The sequence below is a fragment of the Capra hircus genome, chromosome 17 (genome assembly GCF_001704415.2).
Source record: "Capra hircus breed San Clemente chromosome 17, ASM170441v1, whole genome shotgun sequence".
Classification (NCBI taxonomy): domain Eukaryota; kingdom Metazoa; phylum Chordata; class Mammalia; order Artiodactyla; family Bovidae; genus Capra; species Capra hircus.
Window position 1 is genome coordinate 30,249,954 of NC_030824.1, and position 27,195 is coordinate 30,277,148.

Here is a 27,195-nt window from a genome sequence, read left to right on the forward strand (position 1 = left end):
GTAATGTTGTCAGCCTATGGTACACAAATACTATATAAGAGAATCATAACAGATGAGAAAAAAAGGAGAAGCTCATGTCATGATGTTTCTTAAAAGTAACGATAGTTTTCTTCTATGTAAACCGTACCTCTAGATAAACATATGTTACATGACCTGTACCACTTAGAACCAGATAAGAGATGAAGGGAAATTACTCCCTAAAGAAGTATTCCAACTAATCAATAAAGAAGTAACGACAAGATTAGAACACCCTCATTTTCAATGGCTAGTGAATGCATGGATCAATATTGAGTATACACAGTGACACTATCTTGAAAAGGAGAACCAGCTAGACACCCACCAGCAGGCCCCTAGTACAATACACCACTATCTATGAAGAAGTCTAGATAAAATCAGTTACATCTAAGTCTGATCAAGTCTCTAAGCCTGACACCTACTTACACGGAAAGAGATGACGGGAGGACAAAATAAAGTCACCAAGAAGTTCAACTAGCAATTTCCAGAGTCCAGATCTCTAAAAACAGGCAACCTAGTTTCTTCAATAAGGAGAATGAAGGGAAGAAAAGAAGGGATGAAGTGGAGGTTATTCATTAAAAGACATACCAACTGTTCACAAAGGGTAGGCTTCATTTTAATCCTGATTGAAAACAACTGTGAGGTATATGGATAGATAGACAGATACATATATACTTTAATACATAGGCAGATGCATAGATAAATACATAGAGAAATATTTAGTAGACAATTAAAAATTAGACCACTGACAAGATATCTGACTGAAATTGTTGATAAGTTTTTATGCGTGTGATAATGGTAATGTGCTTGTGTGTTTTATCTTCCAACAATACATACTGAAATATTCACAGATGAAATATGATGTTTGGGACTTGTCTCAAATAAATGTGGGCACAGGAAGTAGATAGAGATGAAACAAGACCAGCCATGAGGTGACTGATTGATGTATATGGATAATAGCTACCTGAAAGTTCATTATAATATTCTACTTTTCTATATGTTTAATTTTTCTATAACACATTTTTTCAGTGCATTGGGGCATTTAAAAACTCACTTTCCAATCAAATAGAAGTCTTAGGAGAATTTTTTTTTTTCACAAGAAGTAATACGATTAAGGGAAGTAGAAGAGAGGAAATCAGCAGTGATTTGCACAATAAATTGTGCTGGGGAAGGCCAGATACCAGGAAATCACTTCAGAGTCTCATAGCATCTTGACCCATAGGGGTGAGTCTGATTTGGGTCTGGGTTGTTCCCAGCATTAGTAGGAAAGAAAAGAAAAAAGTGGAGTCATTCAGAAGAACTGTCAAATTTAGCACTATTCAAATACAAGTCACCGAGGAAAGGAAGATGCAAAGATGACTCAAAAATTTCAAATCTGGCTGATTTTAAAAATAAGAATGTCATAAATAGAAAGAGGTAAGTAGAGAAAGCACACTGTTAGGGAAGGAAGTGACAAATTTGCTTCCAAACTTCAAGTCTGAGAGGCTGAAGAGACACCTTGCCTTTATTAAAAATAAAATTTTGTCAAAATAAAAGGTTTTACTTTTATTTGTTAAAAGTAAATTACATTTTAACTATACATGTACAAAAATGATATCCTTCATACTCTCTCTCTCTGAGTGGAAGGATTCATTTAAAAATAAAGTGCTATACATTCAAGTTTTATAACAAAATAATTAAGTAAAAAAATGTATGTTAAATCTTCTTGGACTTAATGTTAAAATAACCCAAATTCTTCTTTAATAAAAATATTTTCTCAGCATGGCTTGGCCATTTTATTTCTATCCTTTTCCTGCAAAAATCCCTATACTCTGACTGCTATCAAAAAGTCTGCAAACAATAAATGATGGAGAGGGTGTAGAGAAAGGGAACCCTCTTACACTGTTGGTGGGAATGCAAACTAGTACAGCCACTATGGAGAACAGTGTGGAGATTCCTTAAAAAACTGAAAATAAAACTGCCCTATGACCCAGCAACCCCACTGCTGGACATACACACCAAGGAAACCAGAATTGAAAGAGACACATGTACCCTAATGTTCATCACAGCACTGTTTACAATAGCCAGGACATGGAAGCAACCTAGATGTCCATTGGCAGATGAATGGATAAAAAAGTTGTGGTACATATACAAAATGGAATATTACTCAGCTATTAAAAAGAATGCATTTGAATCAGTTCTAATGAGGTGGATGAAACTGGAGCCTATTATACAGAGTGAAGTAGAAAGAAATACACCTATACAGTATATTAACACATATATATGGAATTTAGAGATAGTAACAATGACCCTATATGCAAGACAGCAAAAGAGACACAGATATAAAGAACAGAGTTTTGGACTCTGTGGGAGAAGGTGAGGGTGGGATGATTTGAGAGAATAGCATTGAAACATGTATATTACCATATGTGAAATAGATGACCAGTCCAAGTTTGATGCATGAAACAGGGCACTCAAAGCCAGTGCCCTGGGACAACTCAGAGGGATGGGAAGGGGAGGGAGGCGAGAGGGGGTTTCAGGATGAAAGACACATGTACACCCATGGCTGATTCAGGTCAATGTGTGGCAAAAACCACCACAATATTGTAAAGTAATTAGCCTCCAATTAAAATAAATGAATTAATTTAATTAAAAAAAACAAACAAAAATCCCTATATTCTTTGATATCATCAGGAGCAAATATGCTTCGGTTACCTCACTTCCCTATCTCTACACATAAAACATAAAAAATAATAAAGCCATTGAAGGGCACAATGGTACCAAATTTTCTACACAATTTGCTCATATATTGCAAGCAGTACTCAGAAGGTTGAAACTATAGCGTCACAAGATAGTCTTCTGAGGTCTCTTCAATAAATAGTCCCTGTATTACAGCATCATTAATACTAAAAGTTTCTTCTTGTGACAGTGTGAGGATACGTATAGTAGAAACCATGTCAAAGTCAGACTTTTGAATATCAAAAGGGAAAATTTAATTTTATACTTTGAAAATTTATTAGTTAACCAGAGCACATTTCAGTGCTGCAAAGTTAGAAGCTTGTCATTTTTAAAGCCTAGACTGACATATTCTCCATGTCCTTAGTAAAGTGACTCTATAGTCAAGTGAACCACTGTGAGTTTTTAACAAACAATAAAAAGCAGGAATGTAATGTTCTCTAAATCCTCTCATCATCCTTGGCAGTCTTTGCTCCCTAGAGCCCAGCTACTTCAGCATGCCAACAGATATTGCCAAAGCTAATCCCAGATTTTCTCTGCTACTTGAAGCCAGGACAGAATCCGGTGGGATCATCCCTCATTATCTGCCAGCAAATGAATGAGAACCTATATTTGCTTGTTTGGACCCATTAATACATACATGGCCAGGGGCCATTTAGATTGGCAGTGCGCTAATTACATAAAAACAATAAAACTGGCCCAAATTTTGTATTTGAAATACCAGTGTCGGGGTCCCTGGATTGCTAAGCCTTTTGCTGTCAGAACACCTACCTGCGTGTTAGTGTTTTTCTGCGCTGACCTCTAAAGTTCGCGGTGAGGCCCTTGGTCACTGAGCCATACGGATAAAGGGGAAGGATGCTTAGAAGCCTGTCATCAATACCATGGAGACCACAGCTGGAATCTTTCTTTGCTGGGCGTATAGAACATTCCTACAGACTCAGTTTCCTTTTAATGAAAAGTAATATTTACTCTTAATAGTCAGTTGAAATTTTTACTTTTACTATTGTGCTGTGTGAGCTAAATCACCTCAGTAGTGTCTGACTCTTTGTGACCCTATGGACCATAGCCCACCAGGCTCCTCTGTCCTTGAGATTTTCCAGGCAAGAATACTCGAGTGCGTTAGCCATGCCCTTCTCCAGGGAATCTTCCTGATGGAGAGATCAAACTTTTGTCTCTTATGTCTCCTGCATTGGCAGGCAGGTTCCTCAACTCGAGTGCCATCTGAGAAGCCCCTTTCACTATTATCACACCATTAAGAGAAAAAAATAAACCCACAGAATAAAGAAGGGGGAAGAATAGGTCAGAGTTTAACACATACTAGTTGGTTCATTAAATTGACAAATTAAACCCTGAGCCAAGGTAAAAGTTAGAAGAGAGCATGCTACGGGCCAGGCTTACCAGTTCACACTGTTGCTACTCACCGAATCTATGATCACAAGCTTACTACTCACAGACATCTGGGAGAAACTACCTTAATGGAAGAGGAAGTTTCCAAAGCATCATTTCTTCCACTCAGGGAACTTTTCCTCTTTTCCAGTCCTTTGTTAGAATCCATCCCTCTGAAACTCTCTTCCTAACTCCTGTGCTCATCTGATTTCTGCCAGTTCTTACATTTCTATATTTAATGTCATATTCTTGGTCCATATTTTTTGACCTCAAATTTCATTAAGAACTAATAATATCTCACTTGTTTCTATAAGCTGTTAAATTCAATTATTAGACATAATATATTCCTATGTGATGATCTGTCTCTTCTATCTGATTTAATGACTCTTGTGGGCATGGAAACAGTCTCCGCGTTTTATCCCAGCGCTAAACGTACTGAGTGTCTGGAGCAGAAAAGCGCTCATTTCAGAGTAACATATATAAACCACTATATGTGAAAGAGAAAACCAAGAAGGATCTACTGTACAACATAGGAAACTGCATACAATGCTCTGGAATAACCTAAGTGGGAAAAAGAATCTGAAAAAGAATGGAGACATAGATACATAATTATAAATAGATAAATATAACTGAATCACTTAGCTCCATACACCAGAAAATGACACAGCATTGTAAATCAAATATTTTCCAATAAATCAAAAAAGCAAAAATAAAAATTTTTTAGAAAAGAAAAGAGCTCAAAAAGCATCTGTCAAATCCAACTGGAAATAAATATGTGTGACTTATTTTGTTTATAGTGAAACCAAACATCTCCCAAGACACCTTTATGTTGGCCCCTCTCTATAGAAACATCCCTTAACTTACCAACAAATAAACAAAAAATATAAATACAAGGAGGACTTTATTATAGTGAAAATATTAAGCATTTTCTATTCATTTGATTTTCATTTTCTAAACATCTCATTCTCTGCATTTAACAAAACTTTATTTCTTTACTGCAAGGCAAGTACGCTTTTATTTCTTTCACTTTTAACACTTTTAATTTCACACTTTGGATTTATTATTTTGATATATAACCAGGTATTTTTCTTTGATCACCAAAAAAAAAAAAAAACAATGCCCTGAGTAATTATAGCATTTTTAGACATGCTGCTGCTAATTGAAAGGTTACAAAGTTGACTAAGACAGGGACTTGCCCTTGAGAAATGCACAGTTTATTAAAGAGAGAGTAATCAAAAATAATTAAAACTTAATAGACTAAAATCTAAATGTAAGTATGAAAGCACATGAGAGCAGAAAAAATGAAATGGTTTGGGAATAATTTATAATTTAATACATTAAAAATGATAAAATACTTTAATTCTTATGTTGATATTTACCTCTACTATTACTTCTGGGTGATCAATTTCTTAATTAATATGAAATACCCACTGAGCACCTCCTGTGTTAACAAGCATTATTCTATATCCATTATGTGTATAAAAAGTATTGAATTTTCTAAATAACAATATGATTGTTATGGTCATATACAATCTATATAAACAGTATGATTATTCCTATTTTACAATTGAGGAAACCAAGACCTAGAGAAGTTAAGTAGCTTCTCAGCATTCAAAAATTAGTTATTGGAAATTAGAATTCAAGCTTAGCAGGCTGGTTCCAGAATCTCAGTTCCTATTATACAGACTAATTGAGGTTAACCTATTTGAGGTTAAAAAGCAAGTTTTCTATCTCCTAAATCTTCTGTTATTTTATTTAATCTTTTGAAAGAAATCTGACCAAATCTTAAAAACGCAAATGCTCTCTAGAACACTACTCTTTGTCATACTAATGGAGGAGAATTTTTATCCACTCAGTTCACAACCCCACGCTTCAAGAATAAAAGGTTACTTGTGCCTCTATCACATTTTACAGACCCAGTAAAATGCCATTGCCTTTGGGAATGTAGATTTGTTAACTGGGTGAAACAGAAAGAATGTTGTGTACAGAAAATTAACAACTGTGTTCTGTATTCTCTTGTCCTTGCTGCAACATCACAGAGCAAGTGACTTCAATTTGTTTCAGGCATAACTTTTCTAAGATTACTTTCAAAATCTATCCACTACAATCCAACATATTCCCAAACACCATTTAAAAAAGGCATATATTTGACTTAAAACAAAAATTTCAAAGCAATTGATGGGAAGCATTATTGTATAAAAAATAACTATTCATTATGGTACTCATAAAAAATGGCCAAAGCTTGCTCATTTATTTGCTCAGTAAACATTTTCAATAAACATTGTAAGTAAGTAAAGTCACTCAGTCATGTCCAACTCTTTGTGACCCCGTGGACTGCAGCCCACCAAGCTCCTCAGTCCATAGGATTCTCCAGGCAAGAATACTGGAGTGGGTTGCCATTTCCTTCTCCAGGGGATCTTCCCAACCCAGGGATCGAACCTGGGTCTCCCGCATTGGAGGCAGACGCTTTAACCTCTGACCCACCAGGGAAGCCCTCAATAAACATTGTATCATGCTAAATATAAGAAGTAAAAGGATAAAATATGACCTTACAAAAAATGTAAAATTTCTCTAGCGTAAAATCTACTATTGGAAAACTCAAAAGAAAACAATAAAGAAAAATTGTCTGAGACATTTAGGATTGGACAATGGCTAATTTTCCAGATATAAAAATGCTTCTATAAATCATTAAGGAAAAAATTATGGAATGCAATGAAAAGATCAATGATATGAACAAGCAATTCACAGAAAACAAAATGTGAATGATCAATAAGTGAAAATATGATATCCTCAATCTCACTTGTAATGAAAGAACTGGAATAGACACAAGACCTTATAATCCTCCATAAAATCAGCAAAAGCATTAGTTTTCCATTTACCAAAGTAAGAAAGAGAGAGAAACAGACACTCTCATACATTACTGGTAGAATTATAAAACACTGCAAAATCTAGTGAAAAATTAGCCTTTTGTCTGAGACTGTGGGAGTAAATAAATGTTGGATGAATTTAAAAAAAAACATGTAAACCCATTCTCACAGATGCCTTCCTTGTATGTGTGTGTGTGTGTTTGTGTGCGTGTATATATATATATATAGTTTGATCCATTTTTGTAAAACTGACCAAATCAACTCTTGAGTCAGATTAACCCTGACTTTCAGATCCAGTGATTTAACTGGAGCTATAATTAAGAACTCTAATCTTTGTGTCTTTACTTGAACAGCTTTAGGAAAGGCTTGCTGAGATCTCATTCTCATGAATTATCAAGGATGAGAAAGACTGTCTTCCCCACCCAAGCAGCAGGAGCAGAGGGTAGACTACAAATAGAGCTGATCTGCCAAGAGCATCAGTTCCTGCTGAGGTAGTAGCCTGATACCTGGTGTCTCAAGCCAAAGGTGACCTTGGCTCATACAATTTGAGTGTATTGGAGGGAATCTTCCAGTTAATAAATGGCAAAGCCTGAACTACCATAACAGTGTGAACTATACCTGAGACAAGATGGATTGGGGAGATAACAAGGATTTGGTCATTGTGTGGATGAAAGGGTAAGTATCCTGAAGCACCTGCACAACTCCAAATTTTTGACTTGGAAAATTGGAAGACAGCTATCCACCCTCCACCCCCTACTCCACCCCCCATAAAATGAAGAGGAAGAGGCATTGTAGGAAACTTATCTCTCAAGTTGGAACTCTTTGAGTCTCACTCCATGTTCTATTGCATACCAGGTATACGATCCAGGTCATTATTTAATTTCTCTTTGCCTTGATTCCTCACCTCTAAAATGGGAATAACAGTATCTACTTTATAAGGTTGGTATGATAACTATATAAGTGAATACTTTACTGCTTAGGAGCAAGTCTTAGAACAGTGCCAGACATATAGCACATGTTATATGACTGATAGATCATTAATAGTATTAGTTTAAGAATTTGAAATATTTATCTTTGTTGAAAACTTATTAGAGTGATACCCAGATACATCCTCACAACTACAGGCAATAGACACAATGATGATAAAAGCTGATGTACTCATGAGACTGTGGCTCAGCTGGGATTGGTTTTTGCTGAGTCAGGGTAATGAACAGAGAGTTACAACATAACTATATTTTTTAAAAAATAGCTCTCTTCCTCAACGTTCTATTGTATCTCTTATAGACAGAGAGTATAACTGCCCCCCTAAATAACTGCTTCAGACAAATGGTATACAGACATATATCATTTTATTGTGTTCCCCAGAAAATGTGGTTTTTACAAGTTGGCTTTGTAGAAAGAACAAATCTGACTCCATATTTTACTTTAACTTTTAACTTTAACTTTTGTATTCTATTGCTTTTGCTTCAAGTTAAGAATGTTGCCTAGAGCCATATATATACATGATAGCCCATTCTCAAGTCTCTAACTTTTGAGGGTGTAACATTTCTCCATTCATATAGGGAAAAAAAGCTGAAGATAGAGAATAACATTTGTCTTGTTGGAAGTTCACAGGAACATGGTGACCTTGCCTTTAAAAATACTTTGCTGAAACCTTTGGGGGAGTTCCAGGTTTGGGAGTTTCCTTGCATGGTCCTGCAATAATTAAGCATTTCTCTGTTTTAAACTCCAAGTTTCTGTTTGGTCTCACTGTGTATCAGGCACAAGATCTTGCATTTGGTAAGTCTGTGGCAACTCTGCACTGAGCAAGTTGATTGGAGTAATTTCTCAGCAGCATTATTTTTTTAATTAACCTAAGTGCATTGCTTTATTTAGACTTATGCTATTGCACCCTGAAGAGATTATAATAGACTCTCACGCTAACTTTTACATGCACTGTGAAATGTAAAAATATGTGTGACTGACTTTATCATCATATTCACTTTGTTGTAGTGGTCTGAAAAAGGGTAAAAGAAAGTGTTGGTTGCTCAGTTGTGTCCGACTCTTTGTGACCCCATGACTGTATCTCACCAGGTTCCTCTGCCCATGGAATTCTCTAGGCAAGAATACTATCGTGGATAGCCATTCCCTTCTCCAGGGGAGCTTCCTGACTCAAAGATCAAACCTGGGTAGGTAGATTTTTCACCACCTGAGCCACCAGAGAAGCCCAGTCGTCTGAAACCAAACCCCAATCTCCTGTGATGTGCCTGTATTTAGGACATCCTAAATATCACAAGAACATTGCCAATCCCATGTTCTTTCACACACTTTGCTTATCTTCTTTATCATTCACAGCCTATGACCCTACTCAAACTTCCTTCTTACTATTTTATGGCAAAAGGTTCTTCTTTTGACCTCATAACAACAGGAACTTATATTATCTCAGTCAGCCATTTTACTTGGATCTATCTTTTTGTTTTATACACTCTATTTTCCTAACTAAATAATGTTTTGCAAACCAAACTTGGGGTAGGGTAGTGAGGGATAACCATTTCACATGACTTTGCTGGCCCTGCATAGTGGATGTTGTGTAAATATATTTTCATTGGATGAGAACAGTTAGAGCTTCCTTCAACAGAAAGAAAAATGATAAAGAGGCTGTTGAGATTTAGTTGAAGTTTCCAAAATTAAATGACAGACTTCTCTGGTGGTACAGTGGATAAGAACTTGCCTGCCACTGCAGGAGACATGGGTTTGATCCCTGCTCCAGGAAGATCCCACATACCTCGGAGTAACTAAGTCCTAGATCCGCAGCTACTGAAGCCCTTGAATAGAGCCCATGCTCCACAACAAGAGAAGCCACCACAATGAGAAACCCATGCACCATGATGAGGTATAGACCCCACTCACCACAACTAGAGAAAAAACACACAGCAAACCAAGAATCAGGAAACAACAACAAAATATCACCAGAAACAAGGCTTGCCCTCTAATCATTATTGGTTAGCTCTTCTGATTATAGGCTGCAAATCTCAAGGTCTTTCTTTTCTTGAAGATTTCACCACTAGTTTCATGAACTTCCACTCCATCCTCTGCTCCTCCATGGCATCACCCTCAGGACTTTCAACAACTACGCTGCTCAACCCCTACAGTGAGTACCTTTACATACTTCATCCTAGATGTCTTCATACATTCTCCACTTTCTCGCTACAACATTTTATCACACCAACTTCTTTCATTAAACTAAAAATAACTTGGCAGTTGTTGTAAAATAATAGTGTAAAATATGAGAAATGCAATTAGACAAACTTGCTGAAATCTCTATTTGGGAACTTGCTAACTAAGTAACAATAAATGAAAAGAGGTAACTGTTGAGAAACAATTCTTCATGGCATTTCTGCATGTATTACATCAAGCTTTGTTCTGCAACATTTGTTCAAGGATGTCAATATAACAGAAAGCACTGCAACTTACAAAGACTGTCTCCTTCTGGGATGGAAGATAGATTTTCTTCCTGACGCAATAATAAAAATAATGTCTCCTTCTGGGGCAAATGTTGGGCAGGTCTGCTAGCAGCATCTCATTAGATTGGTGGTTTTCTACAGCAAACATTATTCTCAATGGTGAAAAACTGAAAGCATATCCTCTAATTTCAGGAATGAGACAAGGGTCCTCAGTCTCATGACTATTATTCAACATAGTTTTGGAAGCCCAAGCCATGACAATCAGAGAAGAAAAAGAAATAAAATGGGTCCAGGCTGAAAAAGAAGTAAAACTCTCACTGTTAGCACAGAAAACCCTAAAGATACTATCAGAAAATTACTAGAGCTAATCAGTGAATTTAGTCAAGTCACAGGATACAAAATCAATACACAGAAATTTCTTACATTCCTATACACTAACAATGAAAGATCAAACAGAAATTAATGAGTCAGTTCCATTCATCATTGTAACAAAAATAATAAAACACCTAAGAGTAAACCTACCTAAGGAGACAAAAAAGTTGTATACAGAAAGTGTATAAGACACTTGATGAAAGTAATCAAAGACAAAATAAACAGACGAAGAGATATACCATGCTCCTGTTTTGGAAGAATCAATATTGTGAAAATGACTACACTACTCAAAGCAATCTACAGATTCGATACAATCCCTATCAAATTACCAATGGCATTTTTCATAGAACTGGAACAAAAATTTCATAATTCATATGAAAATACAAAAGACTTTGAATAGCCAAAGCAATCTTGAGAAAGAAGAATGGAACTGGAGAAATCAACCTTCCTGACTTTATACTACAAAGCTATAGTCATCAACACAGAATGGTACTGGCACAAAAACAGAAATATAAACCAGTGAAACAAGATAGAAAGCCCAGAGATAAATCCATGCACCTATGGGACACCTTATCTTTCACAAAAGAGACAAGAATATACAATGGAGAAAAGACAGCCTCTTCAATAAATGGTGCTGGAAAAACTGGACAGCTACATGTAAAAGAAAGAAATTAGAACACTTCCTAAAACTATACACAAAGATAAACTCAAAATGGATTAAAGACCTCAGTGTAAGAGCAGAAACTATAAAACTCTTGGAAGAAAACATAGACAGAACCCCCTTTGACTTCAAGATCCTCTACGACAAACTGCCTAGAATAATGGAAATAAAAACAAAAATAAACAAATGGGACCTAATTCAACTTAAAATCTTTTGTACAGCAAAAGAAAGCATAAACAAGATGAAAAGACAACCCTCAGAATGGGACAAATTAATAGCAAATGAAATAACTGACAAAGAATTAATTTCCAAAATATACAAGCAGCTTAGGCAGCTCAATATCAGAAAAACAACACAATCAAAAAAATGGGCATAAGACCTAAACAGACATTTCTCCAAAGAAGATATATAGATGGCCAATAAAATGCTGGGCAGTGCTTACTATTAGAGAAATGCAAATCAAAACTACAATGAGGTATCACCTCACACCAGTCAGAATGTGCTTAGTTGCTTGGTAGTGTCTGGCTCTTTGCAACACTTTGGACTGTAGCCTGTCAGGCTCCTCTGTCCATGGGATTTCCCAGGCAAGAATACTGGAGTGTGTTGCCATTTCCTTCTCCAGGGGCTCTCCACCCAGGGATCGAACAAGTGTCTCCAGTGTCTCCCGCATTGCATGTGGATTCTTTACCTGCTGAGCCATCAGAATGGCCATCATCAAAAACATCTACAAACAGTAAATGCTGGAGAGGCTGTGGAGAAAATGGAGCCTTCTTGCACTATTGGTGGGAATGTAAATTGATACAGCCACTATGGAGAATATGGAGATTTCTTTAAAAACTAGGACTAAAACTACCATATGACTGAGCAATCCCACTACTGGGCATATACCCTAAGAAAACCACAATTCTAAAAGACACAGGTACCTTGATGTTCACTCTAGCACTATTTTCAATAGCCATGACATGGAAGCAACCTAGATTTCCATCAACAGATGAATGGATAAAGAAGCCATGGTAGATATAATGGAATATTACTCACCCATGAAAGGAACAAATTTTAGTCAGTTCTAGTGAGGTGGATGAACCTAGAGCCTGTTATACAGAGTGAAGTAAGTCAGAAAGAGAAAAACAAATATCATATATTAACATATATGGAATCTAGAAAAATGGTACTATTGAACATATCTGCAGGGCAGGAATAGAGATGCAGACATAGAGAACAGACTTGTGCACACAGCAGGGGAAGAAGAGGGCAGGACAAATTGAGAGAGCAGTGTTGAAACATATACATTACCATATACAAAATAAATAGCTAGTGGGAAATTGCTGTTTAACACAAGGAGCTCAACCTGATCCTCTGAAAATCTAGACAGGTGGGATGGGGTGCAGGGTGGGAGGAAGATTCAAGAGGGAGGGGACATATCTATACTTATAGCTGATTCACATTTTTGTATGGCAGAAACCAACACAACATTGTAAAGCAATTATCCTCCAATTAAAAATAAAAAATAAATATACTGCATTTATAAACATTAATTATGAACCATCAGAAAGAAAAATTAAGAAAACAATCACTTTTACAATTATATAAAAAAGAATAAATTAGTTAGAAATAAACCCAATCAAAGAAGAAAAAAAGATCTGTACTCTGAAAACTAAGAGAGATTGAAGATGACAGAACAGATGGAAAGATATTTTGTGCTGATAGATTGGAAGAATCAATATTTTTTAAAATGACTATACTACTCAAGCAATCTACGTATTTAGTGCAATCCCTGTCAAAACACCAATGACATTTATCACAGGACTAGAGCAAACAACTACAACATTTGTATCAAAACAAAAAGACCCAAAAGAGCCAAAGCAATCTTGAGAAAGAAGAAAAAAAAAAAAAACTAGAGTTGTCACAGTCCCTGATTTCAAGGTATACTACAAAACTACAGTAATCAAAGCAGTATGGTACTGACATAGAAACAAACATATAGATCAATGGAATAGAATAGAGAGCCCCAAAATAAACCCAGGCTTATATGGTCAATGAATCTACAACAGAGCAGGCAAGAATATACAGTGGGGAAAGACAGCCTCTTCAACAGTGGGGAAGACTGTACTGCTGTGTACAATAGAATCGATCTGGACTACTTTTTCATACCATATGAAAAATAAAGTCAAAAATGGATTAAAGACCTAAATACAAGGTCCGAAGCCATAAATCTAGGAAAGAACATTAACAGTATGCTTTTTGACGTCTGTCTTAACAGTATTTTTTTTTTTTCTGGGATCTATCTCCTCAGGCAAGGGAAACAAAAGGAAAGATAAACAAATGGGACTACCAAACCTAAAAGCTTTTACACAGTAAAGTAAACTGTCAACAAAAGGAAGGCCACTTCTGAATGGGAGGATATATTTGCAAACTATATACCTATATATAGGTATATATAGGGGCTTATATACCTATATACCTACTATATAACTATATACCTATATATAGGGGTTAATATTCAAAATATACAAAGAATTCATACAATTCAACATCAAAAAACAATTTAAAAATGGGCATAGAATATAAACAGCCATTTTTCCCAAAGAAGACATTCAGATGGCCAACAAGCACATGAGAAGATGCTGAACACCCCTAATCACCCGGGAAATATAAAACCACAAGAAGAAAAAATCAGCAAAGAAAGGGACTTCCCTGCAGTCCAGTAGTTAAGACTCCACACTTCTGCTGTAGTGGGTGAGGGTTCAATCCATAGTCGGGGAACTAAGATCCTGCATACCAACTGCTCCGCTCCCCCCAAAATCAGCAAACAACCACAAGGAGATACTACCTCACGCCTGTCAGAATAGCTATTATCAAAAGATAACAAATTTTTGGCAAGATTGTAGAGAAAAGGGAAACCTTGTGCAATATTGGTGGGCATGAAAATTGGTGCATCTGGTCCCATCACTTCATGGCAAATAGATGAGGAAACAATGGAATCAATGACAGACTTTATTTTCTTGAACACCAAAATCACTGCAGATGGTGACGGCAGCCATGAAATTAAAAGCCACTTGCTCCTTAGAAGAAAAGTTATGACAAGCCTAGACAGTTTATTAAAAAGCAGGGATATTTGCCAACAAAGGTCTATCTAGTCAAAGCTATGGTTTTTCCAGTAGTCATGTATAGATGTGAGAGTTGGACTATAAAGAAAGCTGAGCACTGAAGAATTGATGCTTTTGAACTCTGGTGTTGGAGAAGACTCTTGAGAGTCGCTTGGACTGCAAGAAGATCAAACCAGTCAGTCCTAAAGGAAATCAGTCCTGAATATTCACTGGAAGGACTGATGCTAAAGCTGAAACTCCAATCCTTTGACCACCTGATGAGAAGAACTGACTCATTTGAAAAGACCCTGATGCTAGGAAAGATTGAAGGCAGGAAGAGAAGGGGACAACAGAGGATAAGATGATTGGATGGCATCACCAGCTCAAATGGACATGAGTTTGAGCAAGCTCTAGGAGTTGGTGATGGACAGGGAAGCCTGGCGTGTTGCAATCCACGGGGTCACAGAGCCAGACATGACCGAGCAACTGAACTGAACTGAACTGATGGAGGTTCCTCAAAAACTTAAAAATATAACTGCTATATGATCTACTAATTTCGCTTCTAAGTATTTACCTGAAGGAAACATTAATTTGAAAAGATATACCATTGTTCATTGCAACATTATTTACAATAGCCAAGATGTGGAAGTAACTTGTGTCCATCCATACATGAATGGATAAAGATGTAAGATATCTACATCTACATCTACATCTACATATATATATATATATATATATATATAAAACTTCTCAGCCGTAAAAAAGTGAAAACTTGCCATTTGTGACAACGTGGATGATCTAGATTGCATTATGCTAAATGAAATAAGTCAGACAAAGACAAACACCATATTTACATGTGCGATCTAAAAGATAAACAAAAAATCAAAACAAAAGGAAAACTGACTTCTAAATGTAGAGGAAAAAAAATGGGTGGTTGCCAGAGAGGAGGGAGATTGGCAGGTGAAATAAGCGACAGGGATTAAGAAATACAAACCTCCAGTTATAAAGTAAACAAGTCACAAGAATGTAACATACAGCATAAGGAATATAACTAATAATATTGTAATGACTTTTATGGGGACAGATGAATGCTAGCTTTACCACAGTGCTCATTTCATAATGCCTGCAAATGTCAAATCACTGTGGAGTAGTCCTGAAACCAGCAAAATGTTGTACATCTTTTCATTTTTTAGTTTTTTAGTTCAAAAGAAATGAAATAAAGACTGGAGGTTTTCTTAGAAGGTACAAAAACCCACTGTGTGCAGCATTCAGTGATGTCACTCCGTAACTCCCCAGTGGGCCTTGAGGGCAGAGGAACATGGGTAATGAAGTCATTTGTCTCTCATCTGGGAGTCCTTTGTCTTCTGCTAACATCTATGGCTGGCTAACCTGTTAGCCTACAAGCAGAGTAAGACCTCAGACACTTCACAGTTCTCAATGATAACCTCTTTACGCCTCAGTGACTTTACCTGTACAATGGACAGAAGGTCTCTACCTCACAGAGAGAGTGTGCTAATAAATGGAATGATAAGAGTATACATATACGGAGCCCTGCCTGAGCCTCACAGCTGCACAGCTCATCAGTATCTGGTGCTTCCTGATGGCCTCCTCCCCAAAGCAAGTGGCTTGCTCCCAGCTCAGTTCTCACTGGTGGCTGTGAGGCATGGACACCAGAGATCGTCTCTTCTTGAAAGTTCCTAATCCCTGTCCTGTGGCTCTCACCAAACTGGGTTTCTTTCTACACTTTTTTTTTTTTTTTCTTTTTGGCCACACTGCATCTTGATTGCTGCCTGGGCTTTCTCTAACTGCAGTGAGCAGGGGCTACTCTCTGGTTGCAAGGCACAGGATTCTCATTGCAGTGGCTTCTCTTATTGTGGAGCACGGGCTCTAGGGGGATGGGGGCTTCAGTAGTTGTGGTGTGTAGGCCCAGCTGCTCCGAGCATGTAGGATCTTCCTGGACCAGGGATCAAACTCGTGCCCCCGCATTGGCAGGCAGATTCATAACCACCAGATCACCAGGGAAGCCCCTCTTTCTACATTTTTGTCCGTCTCTAGTTCCTTGCTGAAAAGACACACACACACATATGCACACACAAAATTAACAAAAGGAGAATGTTTTGTAGATGTCCTAAGATAGTCTTAAATTGCCATAAAAAGTGCTAATTAACAATACAACAGCAGGCAGCTTTTCTAAACTGGAAGAAGAGGAAAGCAGTAATTGGAATGAGGGGACAGGAAGAGTCATGAGATCCTCATCAGAAGGAGATAAAAGTTATAAGAAACCTATAAAACATCTAATCATGCAGTTATGTAGATGGCCAATATTTATTATTCTCCAATGTCAATCTTAATGATGTATTTACAAAGAATTACTGGAAAGAAAACAGGAAATGGTGACTGTAAGAAAAGTGACCAAGGGACCACTGAAACAGTGTGGAAAAATAGAAAAAAAGACAAACTTCTACTATCACCAGATCCCAGGATTCCAGCCCAGTTTTGAGCAGCTGTGACAACTTGGGTGAGTTACTTAACCTCAGTTTACTTAACTTCCAAGTGTTGTAAGACTACCTACCTTGAAAAGCCACTGATGGGTTATCATTATAAATTGTATCTATGATAGGTATGATGATTCTAGTAGTAATGTACTGAAGAATTACCTATTCAGAAATTAATAAAAGGACTGAGGGACATTTCTGAACATTTCCTAAGAGGATATAATGTCTTATGATGTTGTACCAGGCTTGCCAAATACAACATTATAGAATTTAAACTACTTTCATAAAAACCCAAAAGGTGCAGAAACTTCCTAACTGCGGACTTCCATAACTCAGTGTTAGTCTTAGGTAACTACTTACTTGATTAAAAAACAACTTACCTGTAACAAAAAATCAAAGAGGGCCATCTTGGACCACTCGTGGTGATGTATTTCAGTACAGCCCCATTCAGGCTTGGGTACTCGACCATTCTGCCAGCACTTCTGTTTCAGCAACTGCTGATAAGTTCCCCAAGTGAGCTTAACAGAAGAGTGGGTCTCATTATTTGTTGGAGACAAAGAAGGATCCCAGAGGATGAAAGGACATGGGCGGCCATCTATAAAAGCAAAAAAAAAAAAAGAAGAAGAAAAAAACAGTTAGCAAGTTACTGACTCTGTGTGTGCCCTTGGATGTCATTCACTCTTGCACAGCTTTACATTCTCACCTGTCCTGTGCTAGAATTGGATTACATAACATTTAAGCTCCCTTTGTCTTCTGAATAATTTAATATTCATATACCTTTATGATGCTTCCTGATAACAGTTTATATGATGGAAAGTAACTATTAGACAAGGAAAGAAAAGGATTTTTTAAAAAAGATGCTTTACAGATGTGGCAGGAATAGGGCTATAACCACCAATAACAACGCCTTCTGGTTAATGTGGTTTTATTCCACATCTAAAAGCAGCCACCATGAAAAAGGAAAGAATCCAGACATTTATAATTGTCTATTCAGTGCCTGAGTGGAGCTGCACTCTATCTGTAATAACAACTGTCTGATTTTCTGAGGCCACAGTATGATGTTAGGAAGAAAAAGAATTTTTAGAAGTTGCAAATTTAAAAGTGAAATTGCATGTTTCACACCAGTCACTATAATCTCCAAAGAAAGTAAAAGGAAGTAAGAGGTTTAGAGGTGTTTTGGATTTGTTTCTTTTTTTTTTTTTTTTCTTTTCTGATAGAACAATGGCACTGCTGGTAAACAACCTTTATTCACATAAAACCACCCGAAGTACATTTAAGCAAATATCATCTTTATCAATTTCCAGTGCATAGAATATATTTCAAAGAAAATGTCACTTGAATGTTTTTGTCTCAGTTTTGATAGTTTAGAAATTTCACTGCTAAACTGTACATTAAATGATACTGCAGGCTTAAAACCAAAAGAATCTCTCTCAAGCCTCCATGTCTGTCAAATAAAGTCACTCAAAGAGGATGATGAGCAGCTTTGCTTGTAACTTAAAAATCAGAATGATCTCTTGAAAAAAGGAAAAGAAAGTAAGTCACAAAGATCTGAAAAATCACATTTAACTCATTCTTAACAAGCCTGAACAATAGAAGCCTCTGAAACTATGGTTGGAATGTCAAGACACATCACAGGGATTTTTGAAGCTTTTTCAAATAACCTGAGAGGTTCTCAATCTATAACTGTTTTTGTTAAAGACTTGTTTTCCCACCCTGCTTGTTTGCCTTTGTGTAGAGCTCTTATCTCTAGTCTTTAGTGCAAGGACAGTCACCCTTCTAACCACTCTTCAATTTGGTGTGCCAGGGACCTCAATAATATTAGTAACATCCACTTAATCATCCTAAGCACCTACATTCCACTTTTGTTCAAAGGAAAAATCTTTCTCCTTTTAGCCTTGAAATTTAGGCCAGGGCATGTAGAAAATCCTTTAGACTGTGGAAAATAGGTCACAGTCACTGATGTACAATTAAAAGAAAAATAAAGAAAGAGGAATCATAACTAAAGAACTTAATTGTTATCTCACTCCTTTTTATTTCCTTTACTGTACTAAATGTTTTCGTGCTACTGGGACCTAATTATCTTCTTAGATGCTAGAAGTATAAGTATAATGTTAACTGTATATGTTCCAAATACTATGCCAATTTTAAAAATAATACTAATAAATTTCAGGTAGAAGCAGTCAACCCTAAAGGAAATCAATGCTGAGCATTCACTGGAAGGACTGAAGCTCCAATACTTTGGCTACCTGATGCGAAGAGCCAGCTCATTGGAAAAAACCCTGGTGTTAGGAAAGATTGAAGGCAAAAGGAGAAGGGCGTGGCAGAGGATGAGATAGTCTGAAAGCATCACCAACTAAATGGACATGAATTTGAGCAGACTCTGGGAGACAGTGGAGGACAGATGAGCCTGGCGTGCTTCAGTCCATGGGATAGCAAAGAGTCAGACATGACTTAGTAGCTGAACAATAATAACAGGAGCAATCCATCATTTAGTGGGAGACACAAATAAACCAGTGTAACCAAACACATGTAAGAGACACAGCATAGCTTTCAAAGATGTTTTGTTGTTGTTTAGTCACTAAATCATGTCTCTTTGGGACCCCATGGATTGTAGCCCACTGGGATCCTCTGTCCATGGATTTCCCAGGCAAGGATATTTGAGTGGGTTGCCATTGCCTTCTCCATAGGATCTTCCCAACCCAGGGGTCAAACTTGTGTCTCCTGCGTGTGTTTCCTTCACTGCAGGTGGATTCTTTACCACTGTGCCTCCAGGGAAGCTTTGAAAGATATGGACTTCAAAATATTAATACCAAGAGGCTCTATCAGCCAGTATCTTTGGAACAAAGTGATACACAGCTAGCATTTTGCATTCTGAGTGCTAGAAAGTACTCAAGCAGAGTCGAAATCCAACACTGAACTCCAACAAAACAAATCAATGTACCAGAAAGAAGATCAGCAGTCTCCTCAGCACATGAGGCCCTCAGAGAAAGGAGGAAATGATGCACATAAACAGTTAACAATTTCTGCATTGCTTTTTCCTTTGCTTTAGAAATATTTGTTTCATTTTTTTAAAAAAAGTAAATCTATTCATGTTAGGAAATGTGGAAAAACATTAAAATGTATAGCTAAAAGATGACCTCTTACTATATATAGGAAACACTAAAGTCTCCACAAAAAAAAAAAAAAAAAACAGATGGAACTAATAAATGAATTTAGTAAAGTTACAGGATAAAAGATTGATATATAGATATCTACTGTTCTTCTATATACTGGAAATGAACTCTCAGAAAGAGAAATTAAGGAAGGAAACAATCACATTTACAATCATATCAAAAAGAATAAAATTCCTAAGAATAAACTTAATCAAGGAGGTAAAAAATCTATTTACTGAAAAATATAAAACATTAATGAAGGAATTTGAAAATTATATCAATACAGAAAATGGAAAGATATCCCATGCCCTTGTATTGGAATAATTAATATTGTTAAAATGGCCATACTACCCAAAGCCATCTATAGATTTACTATAATATCTATCAAAATACCCATGATACTTTTCACAAAACTAGAACAAATAATCCTAAAATTTATATGAAACCCAAAAAAGACCCCAAGTTGTCAAGGCAATCCTGAGAAAACAGAACAGAGCTAAAGGAATCATGCTCTCTGACTTCAGACAATACTGCAAAGCTATAGTGATCAAAATAGTATAGAACTGGCACAAAATCAGACACACAGATCAATGGAACAGAATAGAGAATGGAGAAGTAAACTCACACCCATATAGTCAATCTACAACAAAGGAGGCAAGAATATTCAATGAAGAAAATACAGTCTCTTCATTAAGTGATGCTGGAAAAACTGGACAGCTACATGTTGAAAGAATGAGATTAGATGTTTCCTCACACCATTTACAATAAACTCAAAATGAATTAAAGACCTGAATGTAAGACCTGAAACCATAAAACTCCTAGAAGAAAAACACAGACAGAATATCCTTTGACATAAATCATAGCAATATTTTTTGGAACCAGCTCCTAAGATAAAAGAAATAAAAACAAAAATAAACAAATGAAACCTAATTATACTTAAAAACATTTACCCAGCAAAGGAAACCATAAACAAAACATAAAGAAAATATTTGTAAATGAAATGACTGACAAGGGGCTAATATCCAACATACATAAACAGCTCATACAATTCAATATCAGAAAAACAAAGAAGGCTTTAAAAAATGAGAATACATGAATAGACATTTTTCCAAAGAAAACTTATAGATGGCCAATAGGTTATGAAAGGATACTTAATCTGCTATTCATCAGAGAAATGCAAATCAAATCACAATGAGATATCACCTCACATCTGTCAGAATGGCTAACATAATAAAGAATACAAATGATGAATCTCCATACTGTTCTCCACAGTAGCTATATTAATTTATATTCCCACCAACAGTGCAAGAAGGTTAGAATTATCTGTTATGCTCCGAGCCCGTATCTCCGAACGAGGTTACTCCCTTTTACCAGGAGAATTGTCCTCCCCGGCGGGACGGAGATCCCGGACGAGCCCCCAAATGTTATGCTCCGAGCCCGTATCTCCGAACCGACCGAGAGAGCAAGTCCACCACAGTAATGCAAAAACAAGAAGGGAGTTTATCTCTAGCGCGCTAGGGCTCTTGTCGGATTCCCTTGTGTGGGATGAGACTTGAGCCCTAGCGCGCTAGAGATAAACTCCCTTCTTGTTTTTGCATTACTGTGGTGGACTTGCTCTCTCGGTCGGTTCGGAGATACGGGCTCGGAGCATAACATTACCTTATGACCCGACAATTCCAATACTGGGCATATACCCTGAGAAAACCATAACTGAAAGAGACACATGTACTCCAGTGTTTGTTGCAACACTTTTTACAATAGCTAGGACATGGAAGCAACCTAGACATCCATCAACAGATGAATGGATATGGAAGCATTCCTATGGAATGGGCATGGAAGCAACCTAGACATCCATCAACAGATGAACTGTGGTGTATATATATATGTATATGTACATACAGACAAACATAATGAAATATTATTATAAAATATCAACTATAAAAAAGAACACATTCGAGTCAGTCCTAATGAAGTAGACGAACCTAGAGTCTATTCTACAGGGTGAAGTGAGAAAGAGAAAGACAAATGTTGCATATTAACACATGAGTATGAAATCTAAAAAGACGGCACTGATGAACCTATTTGTGAGGCAGCAATGCAGATGCAGACATAGAGTGCAAACTTGTGGACACAGTGCGGGAAGAGAGGGTGGGACAATTGAGAGAACAGTATGGAAACATGTATCACCATATGTGAAATAAATAGCAAGTCAGAATTTGCTGTGTGATCCAGGGAGATCAACCCAGTGCTCTGTGACCACCTAAAGGGGTAGGATGGCGTGAGAGATGGGGGGTGGGGGCTCAGGAGAGAAGGGACATAGGTATCCCTGTGGCTGAATCACGTTAATGTATGGCAGAAACCAATACAATACTGTAAAGCAATTATCCTCCAACAACAAAAAAGAACACAAATAACACAAGCTGGAGAGAGTATAGAGGAAAGGGAACCCTCCTACACTGTTACTAGCAAGGCAAATTGGTGCAGCCACTGTGGAAAACAATATGAAGGTTTCTCAAAATACTAAATATAGAGCTACCATATGATCGGGCAATTACAATGCTGGGCATATATCTGTAGAAAACAAAAATACTAATTTTAAAAGATACATGCACCCCAATGTTTGCAGCAGCACTGTTTACAATTGCTAAGATACAGAAACAACCTACATGTTCATCAACAAAAGAATGGGCAACAAAGATGTGGTGGGTGTGTGTGTGTGTGTGTGTGTGTGTGTGTATGTGTGTGTACACATTCAGTGAATACTACCTGGTAATAAAAAAGAATGAAATTCTGCCATTTGCAACAACATGGATGGGCCTGAAGAGTATGATGCTTAGTAAAATAAGTCAGACAGAGAAAGACAAGTACTCTAAGTTATCACATACTTGTGGAATTTAAAAAATAAAGCAAATCAAATTATGTAATAAGACAGAAACAGATTCACAGACATAGAGGACAAATTAGCAGTTACCAGAGGAGGGAGGGAAGTAGGAGGAACAAGTCAGAGGTAGGGGATTAAGAGTCACAAACTACTATGCATAAAAACAAAGAAACAACAAAGGTATACAGCACAAGAAAATATAACCATGATTTTTAATAACTTCAGATGGAGTATAAAACTACAGAAACATTGACTATTCTACACATGAAACTAATAAAATATTCTAATCAACTATAATACAAAGAAATATATATATACAGCCAGAAAACAACAATCGTCTACAATCTCCAGTCATTGGTCCCATTATTTGTATATTTACATCAGATATTTTCCCATGTCTTTCTTTCACACCTGAAAAAATGAACTGTTTTTAGAAATTTAAGGAGTATAGCTTGTGGTTAGAGTTCAGACTCTGGAACCCAAGAGACTGTCTGAATTCTGGTCACATTACTTCTTAGCTTTGTGATGTTAGACAAGCTATATAATCTCTTCAAACCTTGCTTTCATCCTCTGTAAAATGTGGGCAATACTGTACCTTCCAAAACTAACTGCATTAGGGTTAATGGGATCATGCATTTAAAGTTCTCAGTGTGGTGTCTCACATATATGCATATCCTAGAAAGGTTTTGCTTTAACTATTATTACATGCATGCATTATAAAATCACATAATTCATCAGCCTTCCCTTAGCCCTTATTTGTTTATTGAGCATCTACTATACCTCAGGTGCCACTCTAGGCCTAAAGCATACATACACACATGCATACATGTCAGGTTTTCAGTTGTTTGGCTTTTGTTTCTTTTGTCTTTTGTGGCTGTTTGGCTTTCATAGAACTTACATTTCCACCAAGGGAAAGGCGCAAAAATTACAAAGGATGATGGACTATATGGAATCATCTTACATATATAGTTTGTCAGAACTGTTTCACTAAATGTTATATTGCAAACATGTCTCTTACAATTAAATATTCTTAAGTATTATCACTTTAACTGTGATATCTAGCCCCATGTTCAGATGGTGGCTGAGGACCATATAATGTCCACTAGCAGGCACTCAACTCCATTGAGACACAAAGGCAGTGGCAACAATACATACACCAAGAGTGGTGACCAAGTTTCAATAAAACTTTATTACAGACACTGAGTGTACATTTTATATATTTTTAAGTGTCATAGTAATATTATGATGATGATGATATTTTTTCAACCATTTAAAAATTGTAGAAACCATTGGTAGCTCACAAAACACAAAAATGGGCTGTGGGCTCTCTTCTCACCCACAGACTGTAGTGAATCAACTGTTACCATTTCAGTCTATGAGTATATCGCATTTCATTTACCATTTTCTTCCTTTTATACCTTAAAAATTTTTTGAATGATACATTTTCTATTAAATCATTTGAAAAATTGTTCTCAAACGGCCACAGGGAGCTTTCAGCAGATAGGAATAATTGGTTTTCTGTTAGTATCGACTGTTTTCCTCCACATCCATCTCCCGTTAGCAAATATTCTGACTGTCACAGAAAGAGGTTCTATGCTGCCCTGCCTGACATCAGTCACCACGGGAAAGGGGTTTGCAGAAAGCAGGGCCAGCGCCAGTTCTCAGAGTTGGTAGGCCACCCGCTCTTCCTCCCAACAAACAGGTCTTGCAGAGTATTTGTGCACACTGCCCTCCCTTGAGGTAGTGACAGCCGCCAGGATGGCTCCAGAGCTCAGAACTATGAGCAGCTACTGCGAGGAGAACTCCACTTTGTAAAAAATATGGCTGATAACAGCATTAAATGAACTTTGATAGATCTGAAGGCATGACAGAAAAATAGTCTCTGAAAGCAGGAAATGGGTTAAAGCAACTTACCTGGAGTGCCTCAGAGACGAGCTGCACTCATCTCCTTCACATTCGGGTTTGTCAAAATGACGCAGTGCTGCGCTCTCTGGAGAAATTTTACAGTGAGGAAATAAAATTCTAACTGTCAGAGTGGGGAGGAAGTGGGGTTTTAAAAGATATGTGGGTGCTCATGTAAACTAAAGGTTACACAGCTGTCTTTTAAAAAAATGAGACTTGCCAGTATAAAACTTATTTTTTCCAAAATCTGAATAGTTCCCCTGAATTTTTATGTTCTCCCAAGTTTGTTCTTTATTCAATAGCACAAAGAAGACATTCTTTTGAGCAGATGAATGTGAAAATCCACTAAGAATGAAGGCTATACACAGCCTCCTCTACCCTAGTTTACTAAATGCCCTTCACCTTCAACCAGTGACGGGTCTTGTCGAACTATAGGTGGAGTTGTCAGTCTGCATCTATCACTGGGCAAAAATAAGTAAAACATCCTGAGCTCTGAAATCAGAAGCCTTTTTTTTATCACATGGGCCAAGTTCCAAGACTTCTTGTGAACAAGACAAAAAGGAAAGTGACAGTTCAGAGCCTTTCATTAAAAATAACTCCAAAATCTATTAAAGAAAACAAAGACCAGCCAAAACTTGAGGCTCATCTTTGTTACAGGAAACAAATTTCGTCCAGTTCCATTGCAACTGTCTAATGCATTGAAGGAAAATTTGAACATTGCAAAACTCTAATCTGCTAAAAGCAGGTGTTGAAGGGGTATACCTCCCGTGAGAGGGTAGCAGGTGTCTGGTTGTTAACAAATGATCTGCTCTATTTTTTTACAGTGCCTTTCACAGCAGGCTTCTGGTGATTAAAAGTATTAGACAGAAGTGAAAAAAGCAGGTAGGACCTCTTCGCTTAGTGTGCCGGGGGCCAGCGTGAGGAACTCCGCCCATGGCAAAGGTCATGAGGAAGGAGGCTTGGCATACACAAAGGCGTGATCAAGCCTCAGGAAACCCCCTGTTCCCGAGCATCTAACCCCAAAACCAGAGTCTGTTTTATGCTTTCACCTACACCTCTGACTTTACGGGGGGCTCTCCCCCATAACCATTTCTCTCGGAGAAGGAGTAAACGTGCAGCTCCAAGGCAATAAAAATTCCTGGATGTGACAAGAGTGTTTCAGCTTACGGACTCCTCTGAAGGTTATCTAGCCCGCCTGTATAGGTTCGTCCGGCCACATGTGATTGTTTACAGCCTCCCAACCTGAGAGGCACGAGGTGTTTTAGACTTACTAAAGGCAAGTTCTTTTGGGGAGTTGGAAATTATTAGTATAGTCGGTTGGCTAGGAATTATGTTGGTGAAGGGTTTTTCATTTGTTGTGTCAATAATTGCTGCTAATTCCCTGCTCTGGGTGGGACAAGGATGTCTCAGGTCAAACCTCTCTGCTGACAGACTAGCTTGTGTAACAGGATTATCCATACTCCTGCCACATGATCGTTTACTACCTCTTAACCATAAACAGCACAGAGTTTGGGAGTATTTTGAGAGTCTTAATTAGCATAGGGCTTTTTCTTCTTGTTGAGTCAATGATTGCCGCCAGACCTCCATATCCTTAGGCACCTGGGAATATATTAATCAATGTATTAGGAATATAGAAAAGGAAATATAGTAGTTTTAAGGTTAGCAATACTAGACTTTTTGAGTTAATGGATTTTCTCTTTTGTAATAGATCACTGTACTTTGTTATAAATCACTGTGTCTTTGCTATGTAAAAATATAACTTTATCACTATCTTAAGACTAAATAGATCTTAAGGGGAGCATTGGTGAAAGGATTTTTATTTGTTGAGCTGATGTTTGCTGCTAAATCTCCATATTCCCTGCCCTTATAATGAATATAACACATAGGAGAAATAAGTATTAACCTTTAAGCATATAGGAGAAATAAGTATTAACCTTTAAGATTAATCATGTTAACCTTGGGTTAAATAAATTCCTTTCTTGATTGTAACTCACTACACCCTCACCCTATAGGAATGTAACTTTATTTGGAGGGTGGTGCTTGGTTTAAGAAAAAACACCCTTGGAAGAAATAAGGTTTTTGGTTATCAGAAAGAAAGGATCATAAAATGTCAGCAGGTCTCACTCATGGCCAGAAGATGATGTAATATCCCTAAGACCTTTTTTTTATACATTTATGTGAAGCACCTGATTTTGATAAAGGTCAGGACTTCTGACCCCC

At 37.1% G+C, this 27,195-nt stretch overlaps 1 protein-coding gene across 3 annotated transcripts in view; it reads right to left on the bottom strand.

Annotated features, from left to right (window-relative positions):
* Positions 1-27,195, bottom strand: part of FAM198B (family with sequence similarity 198 member B) — a 71,508-nt gene that overhangs the window by 27,228 nt on the left and 17,085 nt on the right. For all 3 annotated transcript variants that reach the window (XM_018061481.1, XM_018061482.1, XM_018061480.1), the window contains one exon: positions 17,421-17,635. In XM_018061481.1, the coding sequence (XP_017916970.1) occupies positions 17,421-17,635 (215 nt within the window). The remainder of the gene's footprint in view (positions 1-17,420; positions 17,636-27,195) is intronic.